This window comes from Phaseolus vulgaris, chromosome 5 (assembly GCF_000499845.2).
Source record: "Phaseolus vulgaris cultivar G19833 chromosome 5, P. vulgaris v2.0, whole genome shotgun sequence".
Taxonomy (NCBI): domain Eukaryota; kingdom Viridiplantae; phylum Streptophyta; class Magnoliopsida; order Fabales; family Fabaceae; genus Phaseolus; species Phaseolus vulgaris.
This window is the reverse complement of record NC_023755.2, coordinates 22,377,658-22,392,850: the sequence shown is the minus strand read 5'-3', so window position 1 is coordinate 22,392,850 and position 15,193 is coordinate 22,377,658. Positions and strand designations below refer to the sequence as shown.

At 43.5% G+C, this 15,193-nt stretch overlaps 1 protein-coding gene across 1 annotated transcript; it reads right to left on the bottom strand.

Moving 5' to 3' along the window:
• Positions 1–7,248: 7,248 nt before the first annotated feature.
• LOC137834134 (uncharacterized) lies at positions 7,249–7,806 on the bottom strand. The gene has a single exon (XM_068642198.1). It carries the CDS (start codon positions 7,804–7,806, stop codon positions 7,249–7,251), a length of 558 nt encoding a protein of 185 aa, XP_068498299.1.
• Between the last annotated feature and the right edge of the window lie 7,387 nt (positions 7,807–15,193).

Here is a 15,193-nt window from a genome sequence, read left to right as displayed (position 1 = left end):
CATTTTTTTTTTAATTTTGTGGGTATATATATATATATATATATATATATATATATATATATATATATAATATTGAATAAAAAATAAAATAATTAGGTATGTTATTTATTATGTATAATACTTTGACATATTAACTGTGTATACAATATAAGGAGTTAATTTTTGTTCTGTTACCTATCTTGTTATATTTTGTTTTCTTCATTATATTTTCATTTTTATTTTAATATTATCGTTTTTGTTTTTTTATCTTTTATATTTGTTGTTTTTTCTTGAAATATAAAATAGAAAAACAATTTTTCTACACCAACTAGAGAAGCTGTACTGTATTGTTTTTTTATATATATTATAAACATTTAATTATAGAAATAAGTAAGTTTTAATTTTTATAAAACTAATCATTTTTTTCTAAAGTTAAAAATCATTATTTTTCATTTCTAATATGATACTTGTACCGACCGGTCCTCGGACTCGAGCGTTGACCAAAGTCATGGTGGGGCTCGAAAGGCTGGGTCCACCGGAAAGTTCAGCAGGATCGGGAGGAGTCTCGTTGGGCTCACGGATAAGGAGAGTTGAGGAGGGGGCGACATCGAGGCAGGGCGTGGAGGCCTCGGGCCCAACTGTAAAGATGGACCAAAAAGGTGGTTTTCAAGCCACATCCCAGTTACCAGTAAGAAAAGGCCCAGATCACGAGGTATCCGAGCATGGGGTGTAGGGAATGCGGTAGTACGCATCACCATCAGAGAGCCACTGGGAAAGAGACGACTTGTAAGGGTCACGTCCCAGGGGTGATCTACATGCATGGCACGTGAATAGGGCAGGGAACGCCCAGGGTGGATGACCCCAGAGATTGGGCGCATGAAGTAGGCATCCAAGTGGTCATCCCGTGCCAGATGCGCTTCAGCAGGGTAGCCTTACGCACTAAGATGACCCTAAGACTGGGTAATAGTGTCATTAAGGCGCCCCTACAGGATGTTTAAGTCACAGTCAGCAAGAAGGGCAGAGACACTGAAAGGTATATAAGAGGTAACAACATACATAACAAGGTACGCTTTTGTTAGTACGCATTACGCATTACTAAGAGAAGCAACACAGAGAGAGAGAGGACACACACAGTGCTCTCAGAGTTAGAGTTTGGTGTTTCATTGCCCGAGAGTTTGACTTGAGCGTCGGAGTGCAAACGGCCGCGAGGGCGCCCTTTGTCTCTTTGTTTTCAGGTGTTTCCATCAAAGGAAAGGGACGTAGGAAGGGAGGGCTCTTGGACGCGAAGTTATCAGAGGCACCAAGGACGCGAAGGTCAACTGGCGGGAACATTTGGCGCCCACCGTGGGGCACATTCTAAAACATCTATCCCAACCGCAAGAAAGTGAGAAGGTTCATCAAGATTCGTCAAGAATCGTGAAGACTCATCAAGACTCATCAAGATTCATCAAGACTCATCAAGATTCATCAAGAAACGTTCAAGAATGAGGAATATCAGGCAAAGCTCTACTGCACCAGTTGGAAGTGATGGTTTGACCCTGTAACAGGTTATGGAAATGATGCAGGGCCTCCAAGAAGCGATGGCAGCGTCAAGAGCTGACCAGGAGCGTACCCAGATGGATCTGGCTGCATCGCAAGCAAGAAATGAGGAGTTGCGGTGCGGGGTGCTTGTATGGTTTTGCGGAGGACTAGGTGGAGGTGCGGGGGCATTTGCAGCTGAGGACCACCTTTACGGATGGCTCTGCATCCCGCACGGAGAACATAAGATACTTGGTGGTTGATGGCAAATTCATGAAGTTCTTCTTAGAATCATGTGTAAGATGGTGCGGAAGCCATGGATGTGTATGAGCAAGATCCTCCTAAGAGCTATGGTGATCTTGAAGGTGCATGGTATGTATGGAAGTTGGGAGGTTCGGCCAGCCCAATGAGAGGTGAAGGAGGTGAAGATTAGAGCCTAGAAACTAGGTAGAAGCAAAGCTTGGCACAAAGTTGGCAGCATAACTTTACTATCAATAATCTTGAAAATACAAGGTGTAGGCTCCTCTTTTTATAGGCTAAAGAGGACCATAATGCAACCCTAATGCTAATCAAAATGAAATGCAAATTTACATCACATGGAGCACATGGCCATGTGGAGAATCCTTCTAGAAAGTGACCAAATCTTTAGCAAATCTAGGTCAAGTCTCATGGAATCGAGTTTATGCTATTTACACCACAACTAATACTAAGCTACCCCTAATGGGCCTTCATGTAGCATAAACAAATCTGCATGGATTCGCTTGGCCATGGGCTTAGCAATTTGGTCCTAGACGCTCCTTTCATTGGCCTAGACGCTCTCCACCTTGAGCTAGACGCTCCTCCCCTTTGGCCTAGACGCTCCTCCCTTAGCCCTAGACGCTCTTGGTTTGGCTTTGGATGCTCATGTCTTGGCTTTTGTCTTTCTTGTGAAGTTGTGCTTGGCCCTCTTCCATCAGTGGTTAATGCCCACTCAGCCTATAATATCTTGTTGAGGAGACCGACATTGATTCGATTGAGGGCGGTGGCGGCGACACGCCACATGAAGATGAAGTTGCCAGACTTGAGTGGGAAGGTGATAGTAATCAAGTCAGACCAGCAAGAGGCTAAGAGGTGCTATGAGAACAACCTCAAAACCAAAAGGGGGGTGTTCATGGTTGTGGAGCGCCCACCCATCAAAGACGACCGTGCAGGAGTCGCCGCGCGAAAAGCACTTGGGAGAGGCAACCCGAGCTAGTTGGGAATATCGTGGAGAGGCAGATTGGGGGCAGAATGTTCAAACTTGGTAAGTCGTTGGACCAAGTGGAGCAAGACCGAGTCGTTGGGGTGATAGCATGACACTTAGACACTTTCGCATGGTCCGCCTCGGACATGCTAGGCATAGACCCAGATTTCCTGTGCCATCGCCTCACCATGGACCCCAAGGTCAGGCTCGTCCGCTAGAGAAGAAGGAAGTTCAATGAAGAAAGACGGCGGGTCGTCCAGGAAGAAACGAAGAAGTTGTTGAGTGCCGACCACATAAGGGAGATTCAATACCCTGAGTGGTTGACGAATGTGGTCTTGGTGAAGAAGGCCAATGGGAAGTGGATGATGTGTGTGGACTTCACTGACCTCAACAAGGCGTGCCTAAAGGACTCGTACCCCCTACCAAGCATCGACGCCTTGGTGGACAACGCCTCGGGTTGTAAAATGCTTAGTTTCCTAAACGCTTTCTCTGGGTACAACCAGATAAAGATGCACCCTAGAGACGAGTGCAAGACGATGTTTATGACCGAGACATCTTGTTACTGCTACACAGTGATGTCGTTCGATTTGAAGAATGCAGGCGCCACCTACCAAAGGCTGATGGACAGAGTCCTTGCACCCATGTTGGGAAGGAATGTGCAGGCCTACGTAGATGATATGGTGGTGACTTCGCAGGAGAGGGGCCAACATGTGTCTGATTTGGAAGAGCTATTTGCGACAATAGCTAAATATCATTTGAAGTTTAACCCCGAAAAGTGCGTCTTCGGGGTCGAGGCGGGTAAGTTCTTGGGTTTCCTACTCACCGAACGTGGGATAAAGTCGAACCCAGAGAAGTGTGTGACAATCCTTGCCATGAGAAGTCCAGCCTTGATGAAAGAAGTGCAATAGTTGACAGGGTAGATGGCCGCCCTGTCCAGATTCGTATCCGCTGGAGGGGACAAAGGCCATCCCTACTTCCAGTGTTTGAGGAGAAATAGTCGGTTCGTGTGGACAGCGGAGTGTGAGGAGGCATTCCTCAAGCTAATGGAGTATCTGGGTGCTCCTCCCGTGCTGTGTAAGCCATAGCTGGGTGTACCGCTCCGGTTGTACTTTTTCGTGACGGAGCGGGTGATCAGCTCGGTCCTCGTTCAGGAGCAGGACCAGGTACAAAAACCAATATACTTTGTGAGCAAAGTATTGCAGGGGCTAGAGATGAGATACCAAGCCCTGAAGAAGGCAGCCCTGACCGTGGTGTTCTCGGCTAGGAGGCTTCGTCATTACTTTCAGAGTTTCACGGTGGTGGTGATGACGAATTTACTTATCCGGAAGGTGCTGCAGAAGTTGGACGTGGCAGAAAGGATGGTGCGTTGGGCGGTGGAGCTCTCGGAGTTCGATGCTCAGTATGAGCCCCGAGGCTCCATCAAAGGCCAGGCTTATGCAGACTTTGTGGTAGAGCTCTCCTTAGGAGGTACATAGCAGGAAGAGGAAGCCAGTTTCAGATGGGTGCTCTCTGTGGATGGGTCCTCCAATCAGCAGGGAAGTGGAGCTAGCGTGATCTTAGAGGGGCCAAACGGACTGTTGATCGAGCAGGCCTTGAGGTTTGCTTTCAAGGCTAGCAACAACCAGACAGAATACGAAGCCCTCATAGCCGAAATGCTCTTGGCCAAGGAGATGGGGGCGCGGAGTTTGCTGGCAAAGAGCGATTCCCAGTTGGTTACAGGTCAAGTGACCGGGGAGTACCAAGCCAAGGATCCACAGATGACCGCGTACCTGGGGTATGTCCAAGTCTTGAAGAGTGTGTTTGTTGTGTTTGAGTTGGTGCACGTCCCGAGAGAGCAAAATGCCCGAGTTGACTTGCTAGCCAAACTCGCCAGTTCGGGCAAGGGGGGAAGGCAGAGGACGGTGATACAGGAAACCCTCAAAACACCACAGACATTTGTCGTTGATAATATGGTAGGCGTTCATTAGGTTAGTACGTTCAGGGGAGGAGCGAGGAAACATCGGTCATTGACATAGGAGATGCTGAGGACGCCCAGTATAAGCGCTTACCCAGTTCCGCTGGGGGATCCCATGCATGTATACGTAGTTGAGGAGGGGGATACATGGATAACGCCCTATAGGCGCTACCTGACCGATGGGATACTTCCATTGGAGTCCACGGAAGCCAAGAAGATAAAGAAGAACTCTGCCAAGTACACCCTCGTTGTCGGGGAACTGTACAGGCATGGGTTCACCCTCCCGATTTTGGTGTGTAAGCAGAGACCAGTGTACACGTATAATGGCAGAGCTCCATGAGGGGATTTGCGGTAGCCACGTGGGAGGGCGGTCCTTGGCATCAAAGGCCGTCCGTGCGGGTTATTACTGGCCCACAACGAGAGAAGATTACATAAGGCACGCCTAGCGGTGCAACCAGTGTCAACAGCACGCCGACTGGCACAAGGTGCCTCCAAAAGAGCTGAGGTCGATTTATAGCCCGTGGCCTTTTCACACATGGGGAATCGACATTTTGTGCCCTTTTCCTTTGGCGGTAAGGCAGATGAAGTATCTTGTAGTGGCCAGTGAATACTTCACGAAGTGGATTGAGGCTGAGCCAGTAGCACAGATCACAACTCACAAGGTACAACACTTCGTGTGGAAGAATATAGTATGTCGCTTTGGCGTACCGAGGCGTCTAATTTCTGACAACTGTACACAGTTTGCAAGCCAGCAACTGGGCAAGCTATGCACAGAGGTTGGGATAAAGCAGGTGTTCGCATTGGTGGAGCACCCCTAGACAAATGGGCTGGTTGAGTCCGCCAACAAAGTCCTACTCAGGGGGCTGAAGAGAAGACTTGAGAAGGCTAAGGGGACCTGGGCAGAGGAGGTTCCTAGAATAGTGTGGGCTTACCACACCATGCCTCAGTCCACTACTAGAGAGACACCCTTCAGCTTGGTGTACGGGTCAAACGCAATGATCCCAGTAGAGATTCAGGAGAGCTCGCCACGTTTTCAAAGCTTCGTGGCTGAGGAGTCTAACGAAGAAAGAAAGGTGAACCTGGATCTGATAGACGAGGTCAGAGAGGAGGCAAGGATCAAAGCTGAAGCAGTAAAGAAAAGGGTGGAGCATAAGCACAGTTCCAAGATAAAGCCTTAACAGTTCCAAGTCGCTGACCTGGTAATGCGGAAGGCTCACCCATACCAGTTGGAGAACAAGTTGTCCCCCAAGTGGACTGGCCCTTTCAGGGTGATGGAAGTCCTGGGAAACGGGGTGTACAGGCTTGAGACCTTGGAGGGAGGCGCCATTCCTCGTACTTGGAATGCAGCCAATCTCAAGTTTTATTTCAGTTAAAACTCTAGCATTGTACACAGTTTAAGGGGACACTCCTTTTCCCTTTTTAAGGGTTTTTTAACGAGGTCACCCAATAAAATTTACATTTGAAGTACGCGTATTCTCAAGTTTTCTGTACAATGCAGAGGCGAGCATGTCGCCTTGGTGTTTAGACACCTCGAGAGGGAGTGACAGCTTCCTCTGGGACGCCTCCCCCTCGAGCGTGGGCGCCAAGGAGCAAGGTTCAGTCAGAAACGAACCTGTTGCCTTGGTGTTTAGACACCTCGAGAGGGAGTGACAACTTCCTTTGGGATGCCATCGCCTTGGTGTTTAGACACCTCGAGAGGGAGTGGCAACTTCCTTTGGGATGCCTCCCCCCTCGGGCATGGGCGCCAAGCGCGAGCAACAAGGTTCAACCAGCGATGAACTAGTCGCCTTGGTGTTTAGACACCTCAAGAAGGAGTGGCAGTTTCCTTCGGGACGCCTCCTCTTCGAGCGTGGGCACCAAGTGCACCGGTCGTCTTGGTGTTTAGACACCTCAAGAGGGAGCGACGATTTCTCTAGGGATGCCTCCTCCTCGAGCGTGGGCACCAAGTACGAAAAACCCCAAGTGCATCTGTTGTCTTGGAGTTTAGACACCTCAAGAGGGAGTGACGGTTTCCTTCGGAACGCCTCCTCCTCGAGCGTGGGCACCAAGTACGAGCAATAGGGTTCACCCAGCTAAGTCTCCCTTCGCCTCTGAGCGAAGACAAGGCCAGTAACGCGCCTCGAGGCTAGACACCTTGAGACCGCAAAGTATGAACAAGTATCAGCAAAGGAGTTTTCCTTGTCTAAACAAGAAGTTGAGGAAAGGGCAGTTGAAGGTTCACACATGCTCACTTCCATCACAGGTCGTTAGGCAGTTAAGGCAGAGGGCGAGAAGGCGTGCTACCTAAAGTTCGAAGTTTTAAAATTTGTCAAGGACGTCGTACGGTGTTAGCATCATAACGTTGTTAGTAAAAGCGACAAGTTAAAGACACAGACCTCGACAAACAAGGATGATTAAGGCAAGTAAAATAAGGTGCGAGTTGTATTAAAATTATAAGTGTTTTGAAGGAAGCAGTTTTCAAGCCTAAAGTTTAAGCAAGTTCCTTCTGAGGACGCCTTGGCACAATCTTCCCATCAATGATGTGGTTCGACATCGTGAAGGGGGAAACGTCCATCTCAGGATGCTTGCAAGCAACCTAAGCGAGAGCATCTTCGAACCCTGCAGCGTAGGCATCGACAACATCATCAAGGAGCTCCGCCTTGGCTTTCTCGAAGTCTTCAGCTTGCAAGGTGAGCTCCTCTTTGGCCTTCTCAAGGGCTTCAGCCTTTGCGGTGAGCTTTGCCTCCACCTTGCCCAATTGCACCTCCCGATCAACAGACTGCTCTTCAAGGTTGGCCATTTTAGTTTTGCTGGTCGCAGCCTCTTCTTGGAGTTCCACCACCTGAGTGCGTAGTGGCACAACTTTACCCAGTAGGGTGGTGAACTCTTGGCCTTTGTCATGGAGCTTCTTGTTAGCTTCTAGCTTGGCCTGTCGGAGGGCACTTAGCTCCTGGTTTAGTGCAGTCTCACGAATGAAGAAGCCTTGAGCCTGTTTCTCATGTTGTTCCTTCGCCAGGGCCAGTTCTTCTGCCAAGGCTAGTTGCTCTTTAGCCTTCGACTCTGCCTCATGGGAGAAGGTGTTAGCCTGCACAAAGAATTCACTGAGGCTGAGAGCCAAGTTCTCCTGCACAGCCTCGTTGGTGGAGCTTCCCATGGCCCCTTTCTGGTAACCTTTCAGGATTTGTTGGAGGATCAGGGGAAGCTCCGGGGCAGGAGCAGGAGTAGGTTCTGTTGAACCAAGTGGTGTTCAAGCTTTGAAGAATCCAAACTCTTTGAAGGATGTTGAAGCGTTGGCTGTGCTTGGTGTTGTTGTGCTGGTTTAGTATAGTTATGGGGTAGTTTGAGTTTTGTAATCCACCCCTTGATCGAATCTAAAGCATAAAGCATTCTCAATCTTTGTAAATATAAAATGTTTTCAAACTAAGTTAAAACAACCGATTGTTTATACTTAGGTGTTTTGAGAAAAAGATTGAAAATGTTTTTCAAATGGTTGAACTGCTAAGAAACAAAACAACCGATTGATTCGAGGAAACAACCGATTGTTTGTTTTGGGACCATAACAGAAAAACTGTTTTATCTTTGACTGAGCTTTAAATGATTTAACTGCTTACGCTCCAGTCATTAAATGCTTTGACCAATCTTTTAATGCAATTTAAAAGTTTGTTAAGATTTGATAACAAACTACATCTTTGAATAAATTCAGAATAACAGATTTGAGAATCAATCTTTGACAAGTTTTTGAGTTTTTCAAAGAGCTGAGATTGCTAAGAGTTTGTGATTGATCAAAGTTTGTGGAATAGGATTCTGCTTGTATTGATTTAAGATTATCTTCTGTAATAGGTGTAATCATTGTACTCTGTGAAACAAGTTTCGTTTATGTGTTTGCTAAGATTGGTTGTGTGTTCTTGAAGGGATCAAGATCAACAATCTTGGTGTTGGTGTGTTGGCCAAGGAGAGTGTGTTTCTTGAGGTGTTCAAGGTCATTCTCTTGGTTGTTGTGTAAGTGATCAAGTTGTGATTGCTTAGTGGATTTCCTCAGGGTTTCTGAGAAGACTGGATGTAGCTCTGGGTTTGGAGTGAACCAGTATAAACATCTGCGTACAATCTTTCTATCCCTAACTCTTTAAATTCAGTTTTATTTGTTGTTTGCTGGTATAAACAACCGATTGTTTCTATGAAACAACCGATTGTTTTTCTGGTTGTGCTGATTTTGTTTGCTGTTTTTGGTAAACTTAATTTCTTATCAATAGTTTCCTGAGATAAATTCATTCTTGTTTTAAAAGTTTACAAAAACCCTCTTTAAACAATTCACCCCCACTCTAGTTTAAAGCCATCCATTCTAACAATTGGCATCAAGAGCTTGGTTCTTGAAAGTTATTCAAGTTGATCCTAAAAAAATCTTTTTTAATGGCTGATAGACTACCTTTTGGGGAAGGTGCTTCAATTAACAGACCACCTCTGTTTTGTGATTTGAACTACCAGTTTTGGAAAGTAAGAATGAAAATATTTATGGAATCTCTTGACAAAGGAATTTGGGATGCAATTGAAAATGGTCTTTTTGTCCCAAAGTTTGAAAAGGATGGATCTGTCATTAAGAAACCATGGTCTTAATGGACTGATGCAGAAAGCAAAAAGGCCAAATTCGATTGCATTGCCAAAAATATTATAACCTCTACTTTAAATTCTGATGAGTTTTTCAGGGTCTCGCAATGCAAATCATCAAAAGAAATGTGGGACACCTTGGAAGTCACTCATGAAGGAACAAATGAGGTGAAAAGAGCTAGAAAGCATGCTCTAATCCAAGAGTATGAGATGTTTAGAATGCTTAAAGGAGAAACAATTGCTGAGGTGCAGAAAAGATTCACGTACATCATCAATCACCTTATGAGCCTTGACAAGACCTTTAATAAAGAAGAGCTGAACATCAAGATCTTGAAATGTCTTGATAGAGCATGGCAACCAAAGGTAACTGCTATTTCCGAATCTAAAGATCTAACATCATTAAGTGTTGCTTCTTTTTTTGGAAAGCTTAGGGAACATGAGCTAGAGATGAATAGTCTCAATGTTCAAGAGTGTGAAGATAAGCGCACAAGGAGCATAGCCTTAAAAGCATCCAAGCACAAAGGGAAACAAGATTCCAGTGATGAAGAAAACCTTAGCTTGCTGTCAAGAAAGTTCAGCAAATTCCTAAAGAGAAACCACAACAAAGATAGGTATGGAAACAAGAAATCCAATGATTTTAATTCAAATAACTATACTTGTTTTGGTTGTGGTGAGCAAGGTCATATAAAGGCAGATTGTCCAAACAAAAGCAAGGAGAAAAAGGGCCTACATAACGTGGGATGAAAATGAGATATCATCATCAAGTTCTTCATCAAGTGAAGATGAAAATGCAAACATCTGCTTGGTTGCTGAAAATGATGATGAATCTTGCAACTCAAGTGAGGTAAGTTCATGTGCTTCATTAAATGAACAAAATTACAGTGAATTGCTTGAAGCTTTTCAAGAAACACATGATGAAGCTAATAGATTGGTTCTTTCAAACAACCGATTGAAAGATCTTAACAGTTGGCTTGAAAAGAGAGTTAAATCACTTGAAGAAGATCTGGAAAAAGCAAAAAGTGATTTTGAAAAATTGGAAAACCATTTCAAAAATGCTTCTTGCAAGTGTGATACTCTCATTTGCGAAAATTGTGAAAATCTTGAGAAAAAGGTTCACTATCTTGTTGAAACTGTGGACAAGCTTTCAAAGGGGAAATCTAACTTTGAGAATGTCTTGGCATCTCAAAGCTGTGTTTTTGGAAAGGCTGGTTTAGGCTTTAATCCACAAAACAAGCAAGATAAGTTTTCAAAAAGTTTTTCAAGAAAATCAGAAAAACAACCGATTGTTAAGACGAAACAACCGGTTGTTACATGCTTTTACTGCATGAAGAAAGCCCACTCTGTTAGGTTCTGCTAAATAAGGAAATATTCTGTTCCAAGAGGTTTTATGAAATGGATTCCTAAGGGATGTGAAGTTTCTAACTACAAAGAAAAGTCAAACGGACCCAAATTTGTAAGGGGACCAAATCTTGCTGCTTGAAATCTTTTATGCAGGAAAACTAAAGACAAAGGAGGGACTGAGTCATCTGATCAAGTTCTTGAAGAAAAAGACAGTCATTGAAGCTGAATCAATGCTATGCAAAAGAGCTCAACAGTGAAAAGAGACTTCTTGATCATAAAGCACATGGTTCATTGAAGAATTAACATAAGGATAAGACTTTCCTTTATTTGTTCTTAATTTCTGTTTCAAAGTTCTTTCTCATGGTTAAACAATCTTTTTATTATGCTCAATGTCATCTGCTTTGAACTCTTTCTGCTCATGGTTAAAATTTAAAAACAGTTTTAACTGCTGCAGAAAAACAACCGATTGTTTTGGGTCTGACAGCACTATGAAGAAATTGTTTTAATTGCTATTTTGAATTTCTATCCGTTGCAGATCAATTCAAAAGAGAGAATCTTGGTCAAAGAATCTGTGTTGAAAGCTGATTACGTTCAGAAAGGAGTTACAACTGTCATAAAGGAAAATATTCAAAAATCTTGGGAATTCAAGATCCTTAATGACTAGTCAAAGATCACATGTGAAGACCATGTGATTTTCAGCTTTTTCAGACGTTTTCTGTGCAGAGCAGAGTCAAGTCCTCTATCTTTGATTTCTAGAGACAATGATCTTATTGAGAAATATAGGTATGAAACAAGTATCAAAAAGATAAACAACCCCAAGGTTGTATGCTTTGATTGGCTGAAAAGTCAAAAGCTTGATAACGTGAGAAGGTTGCTCAAGGATCAATCTCTCAGAAAGTTCCTGGAGATGAAGGGAAACATATATCCAGATTTAGTGAGGGTGTTCTACACAAACCTAAAGTTTGAGGGAAACAATCTAGTTTCTCATGTGAAAGGTGTAGAGATGGAGATAACTCAGGAAGTATGGACTGGTGTTGCTGGTCTCAAGTTCTCTGGTCTTAGAATCAACAAGGGAAACCTTGGAGTGGTGGAGGATTTTAACAAAATACAATTCTACAAGAGTTGCTTGAAGAATCAACATGCTCAAGTAAGTACATGCTCGGTTGGAGGTCTAAAGCTTGATGAGAGATTGCTTGCTCTCATTGTGACTTGGATTCTAACTCCAAGGGGGAGTAATCATTCTGTTCTTACTGAAGAAGATCTGGTATATATCTTCTGCATCATGAAGAAAATCAAAATCAATTGGATTCACATCATCAAAGAGCACATGTAAAAAGCCATGAGGTTAAGTGATTATCATTATCCATATGTTGTTTTGATATCTAAATTTCTACTCTATTTTGAAGTAAATCTTGAAGATGAAACATCTGAGTTGGTCAAGTCAACTCAAGAGTTGAACAATGGATCACTCAGCAAAATGGGTTTTACCAAAGTAGGTGGAAAATGGATAAGCAAGGATGGTGATCTTGGTGCCTCATCTAGAGGTGCTACTAATCTTGAACAAGATGAACCTGCTGATATGGATGTTCAACATGAAGATCCACCTGAAGATTATCAAGATGCTGGACCAAGTGCTGGTGCTGGAAATCAAGGAGAAAGGATGCAAACCATGTCTTCTTTTGAAAGACTCATGGTGAATATAGGCTTGATAGCTTTGCTGAAAATCAAAGGAGCCTCCATGATCTCTGTGTTAGCAATTTCCAGAGGATTGACACCAGGTTTGACAACATGGATGCGCGATTCATGACTCTAGATGAATAGATTGAAGCTATCCAGAACCAAATCTTTGATCTTCAGTTTGCTGATGAAGAAGAATGAAGGAAAAACAACCGATTGGTTATCAGAACAATCGATTGTTTTTTATGGTTTTATCTGTTTTTTTTTTATTTCTGCTGTTATTGCTTTAATTCTGCTGTAATAAAAACAATTATATCTTGTTTTATCTCTTCTCTTTGTCTATTTGTGAAGACAAATAAGGGGAGATATAATTGTGTTTAAGTTTTTGTTTTTTGTTGATTAAAACAGTTTGGGATGAGTAATATTTTCTGATATTTAGCTCTGAAGTTTATTACTCTTTATCTGTGCTAACCAAATATCAGAAGTTCTATGCTTTGTTCAAAACTGTATCTTGCAGGAACTGCTTCAAATTCAATCAGGTACAACACAAGCATCAGGGATTTGTCTTCATCAAATAGGGGGAGATTGTTGAACCAAGTGGTGTTCAAGCTTTGAAGAATCCAAACCCTTTGAAGGATGTTGAAGCCTTGGTTGTGCTTGGTGTTGCTATGCTGGTTTAATATAGTTATGGGGTAGTTTGAGTTTTGTAATCCACCCATTGATCGAATCTAAAGCATAAAGCATTCTCAATCTTTGTAAAGATAAAATGTTTTCAAACTAAGCTCAAACAACCGATTGTTTTGTCGAAACAACCGATTGTTTATACTTAGGTGTTTTGAGAAAAAAATTGAAAACTGTTTTTCAAATGGTTGAACTGTTAAGAACCAAAACAACCGATTGATTCGAGGAAACAACCAATCGTTTGTTTTGGGACCATAACAGAAAAACTGTTTTATCTTTGACTGAGCTTTAAATGATTTAACTGCTTACGCTCCAGTCATTAAATGCTTTGACCAATCTTTTATTGCAATTTAAGAGTTTGTTAAGATTTGATAACAAACTACATCTTTGAATAAATTCAGAATAACAGATTTGAGAATCAATCTTTGACAAGTTTTTGCTAAGAGTTTTTGAGTTTTTCAAAGAGCTGAGATTGCTAAGAGTTTGTGATTGATCAAAGTATGTGGAATAGGATTCTGCTTGTATTGATTTAAGATTATCTTCTGTAACAAGTGTAATCCTTGTACTCTGTGAAACAAGTTTCGTTTCTGTGTTTGCTAAGATTGGCTGTGTGTTCTTGAGGGGATCAAGATCAACAATCTTGGTGTTGGTGTGTTGGCCAAGGAGAGTGTGTTTCTTGAGGTGTTTAAGGTCATTCTCTTGGTTGTTGTGTCATCAAGTTGTGATTGCTTAGTGGATTTCCTCAGGGTTTCTGAGAAGACTGGATGTAGCTCTGGGTTTGGAGTGAACCAGTATAAACATCTGTGTACAATCTTTCTATCCCCAACTCTTTAAATTCAGTTTTATTTGTTGTTTGCTGGTATAAACAACCGATTGTTTCTGTGAAACAACCGATTGTTTTTGTGAAACAACCGATTGTTTTTCTGGTTGTGCTGATTTTGTTTGCTGTTTTTGGTAAACTGAATTTCTTATCAATAGTTTCCTGAGATAAATTCATTCTTGTTTTAAAAGTTTACAAAAACCCTCTTTAAACAATTCACCCCCACTATAGTTTAAAGCCATCCATTCTAACAGGTTCATGCACGCTCTCGTCACCACTCTCGAGCGCAAGGGGGCCTTGGGTGGAGGAGGTGTTAGGTGGGTGATCCCTGAACGAGGCAGGGCGCCTAGCTGAAGAGGAATGGGAGGTGGTTGCTGTCGCAACCTTGCGTCTTTTGAAGACAGGGCTGGAGGTGGAGAAGCCTTGATAGCTGCCAAGGGAATTGCAGTAATGGGGGCTGAGGAAGTAGGGACAAGAGTGGTTTGGGTGGCAGGTGGGGCAGTGGGTGTTGAGGCGCCCACACCAGCAGCAACGTCGTCGCGAAGGGATAGAACATCAGCTAGCCTCGCCCGTTTCTCTGCGTTTAATACCATCCCTGCACCAAAGGAAGGAGAGATAAGAACTTAGTAAACAGGGGAGAATCAGAAAACCAGCACAAGCATAAGCTAACAGATAAAAAATCAAACAGAGTGGTGTATAAGGAAGATCAGGAAAGGGTTCCTATACCAATATAACCAGCAAGCCTAGTCGGGCTGTATTCGTTCTTGATGAGCTCTACGGTGTTGAAAATCACCCCCAGGCTGGCCAATACTTGGCATACCCCGTGATCGGCAGAAGAAAGCTCATCCAAGGTTTTGGCTTTCTTGAGTTTTCACTTCCCCACCCAGTACAAGGGAAATTCGTCTAGGGCGTTGTGGTCATGCTCGGAGCAGCATACCCTGAAGAATTTCCCATTAAACCCTTTGTAAGACTGCTGGAACAGGTTAAGGATGACTCTCCCTGTCACCCCGCTAAAGCTAACCCATAGGTTTTTCCCAAGGTTTTTTGCCTCAGAAATGGAGGAAAACATCTACGGAGGGGGCATGGACAAAATAACTACAAAGAATGGAGAAAACCCTAATGAAGGCCCAGTTGTTGGGATGCAGCTGCGCAGGGGCGATGTTTATCACAATTAACAACTCCCTTTCGAAGCTGTTGAAGGGGAGGCGCTGCCTAATGCGCTTGAAGACAGTTTGATAGAAGAAGAAGAATGGTTCACTATCGTTGGCGCGGTTGTCCACGCACACGGGTTCGCCCTCTACGCAGGGGCGAATAGAAATAAACGTCACACTCTACCCTTGAAGTCAGGCTCGTTGTCCAGGTGAGCCCTCCAGTCCGTGATAGAGGTGGGGGAGGAGGTTTCGGCAAGGAGATCATCGGA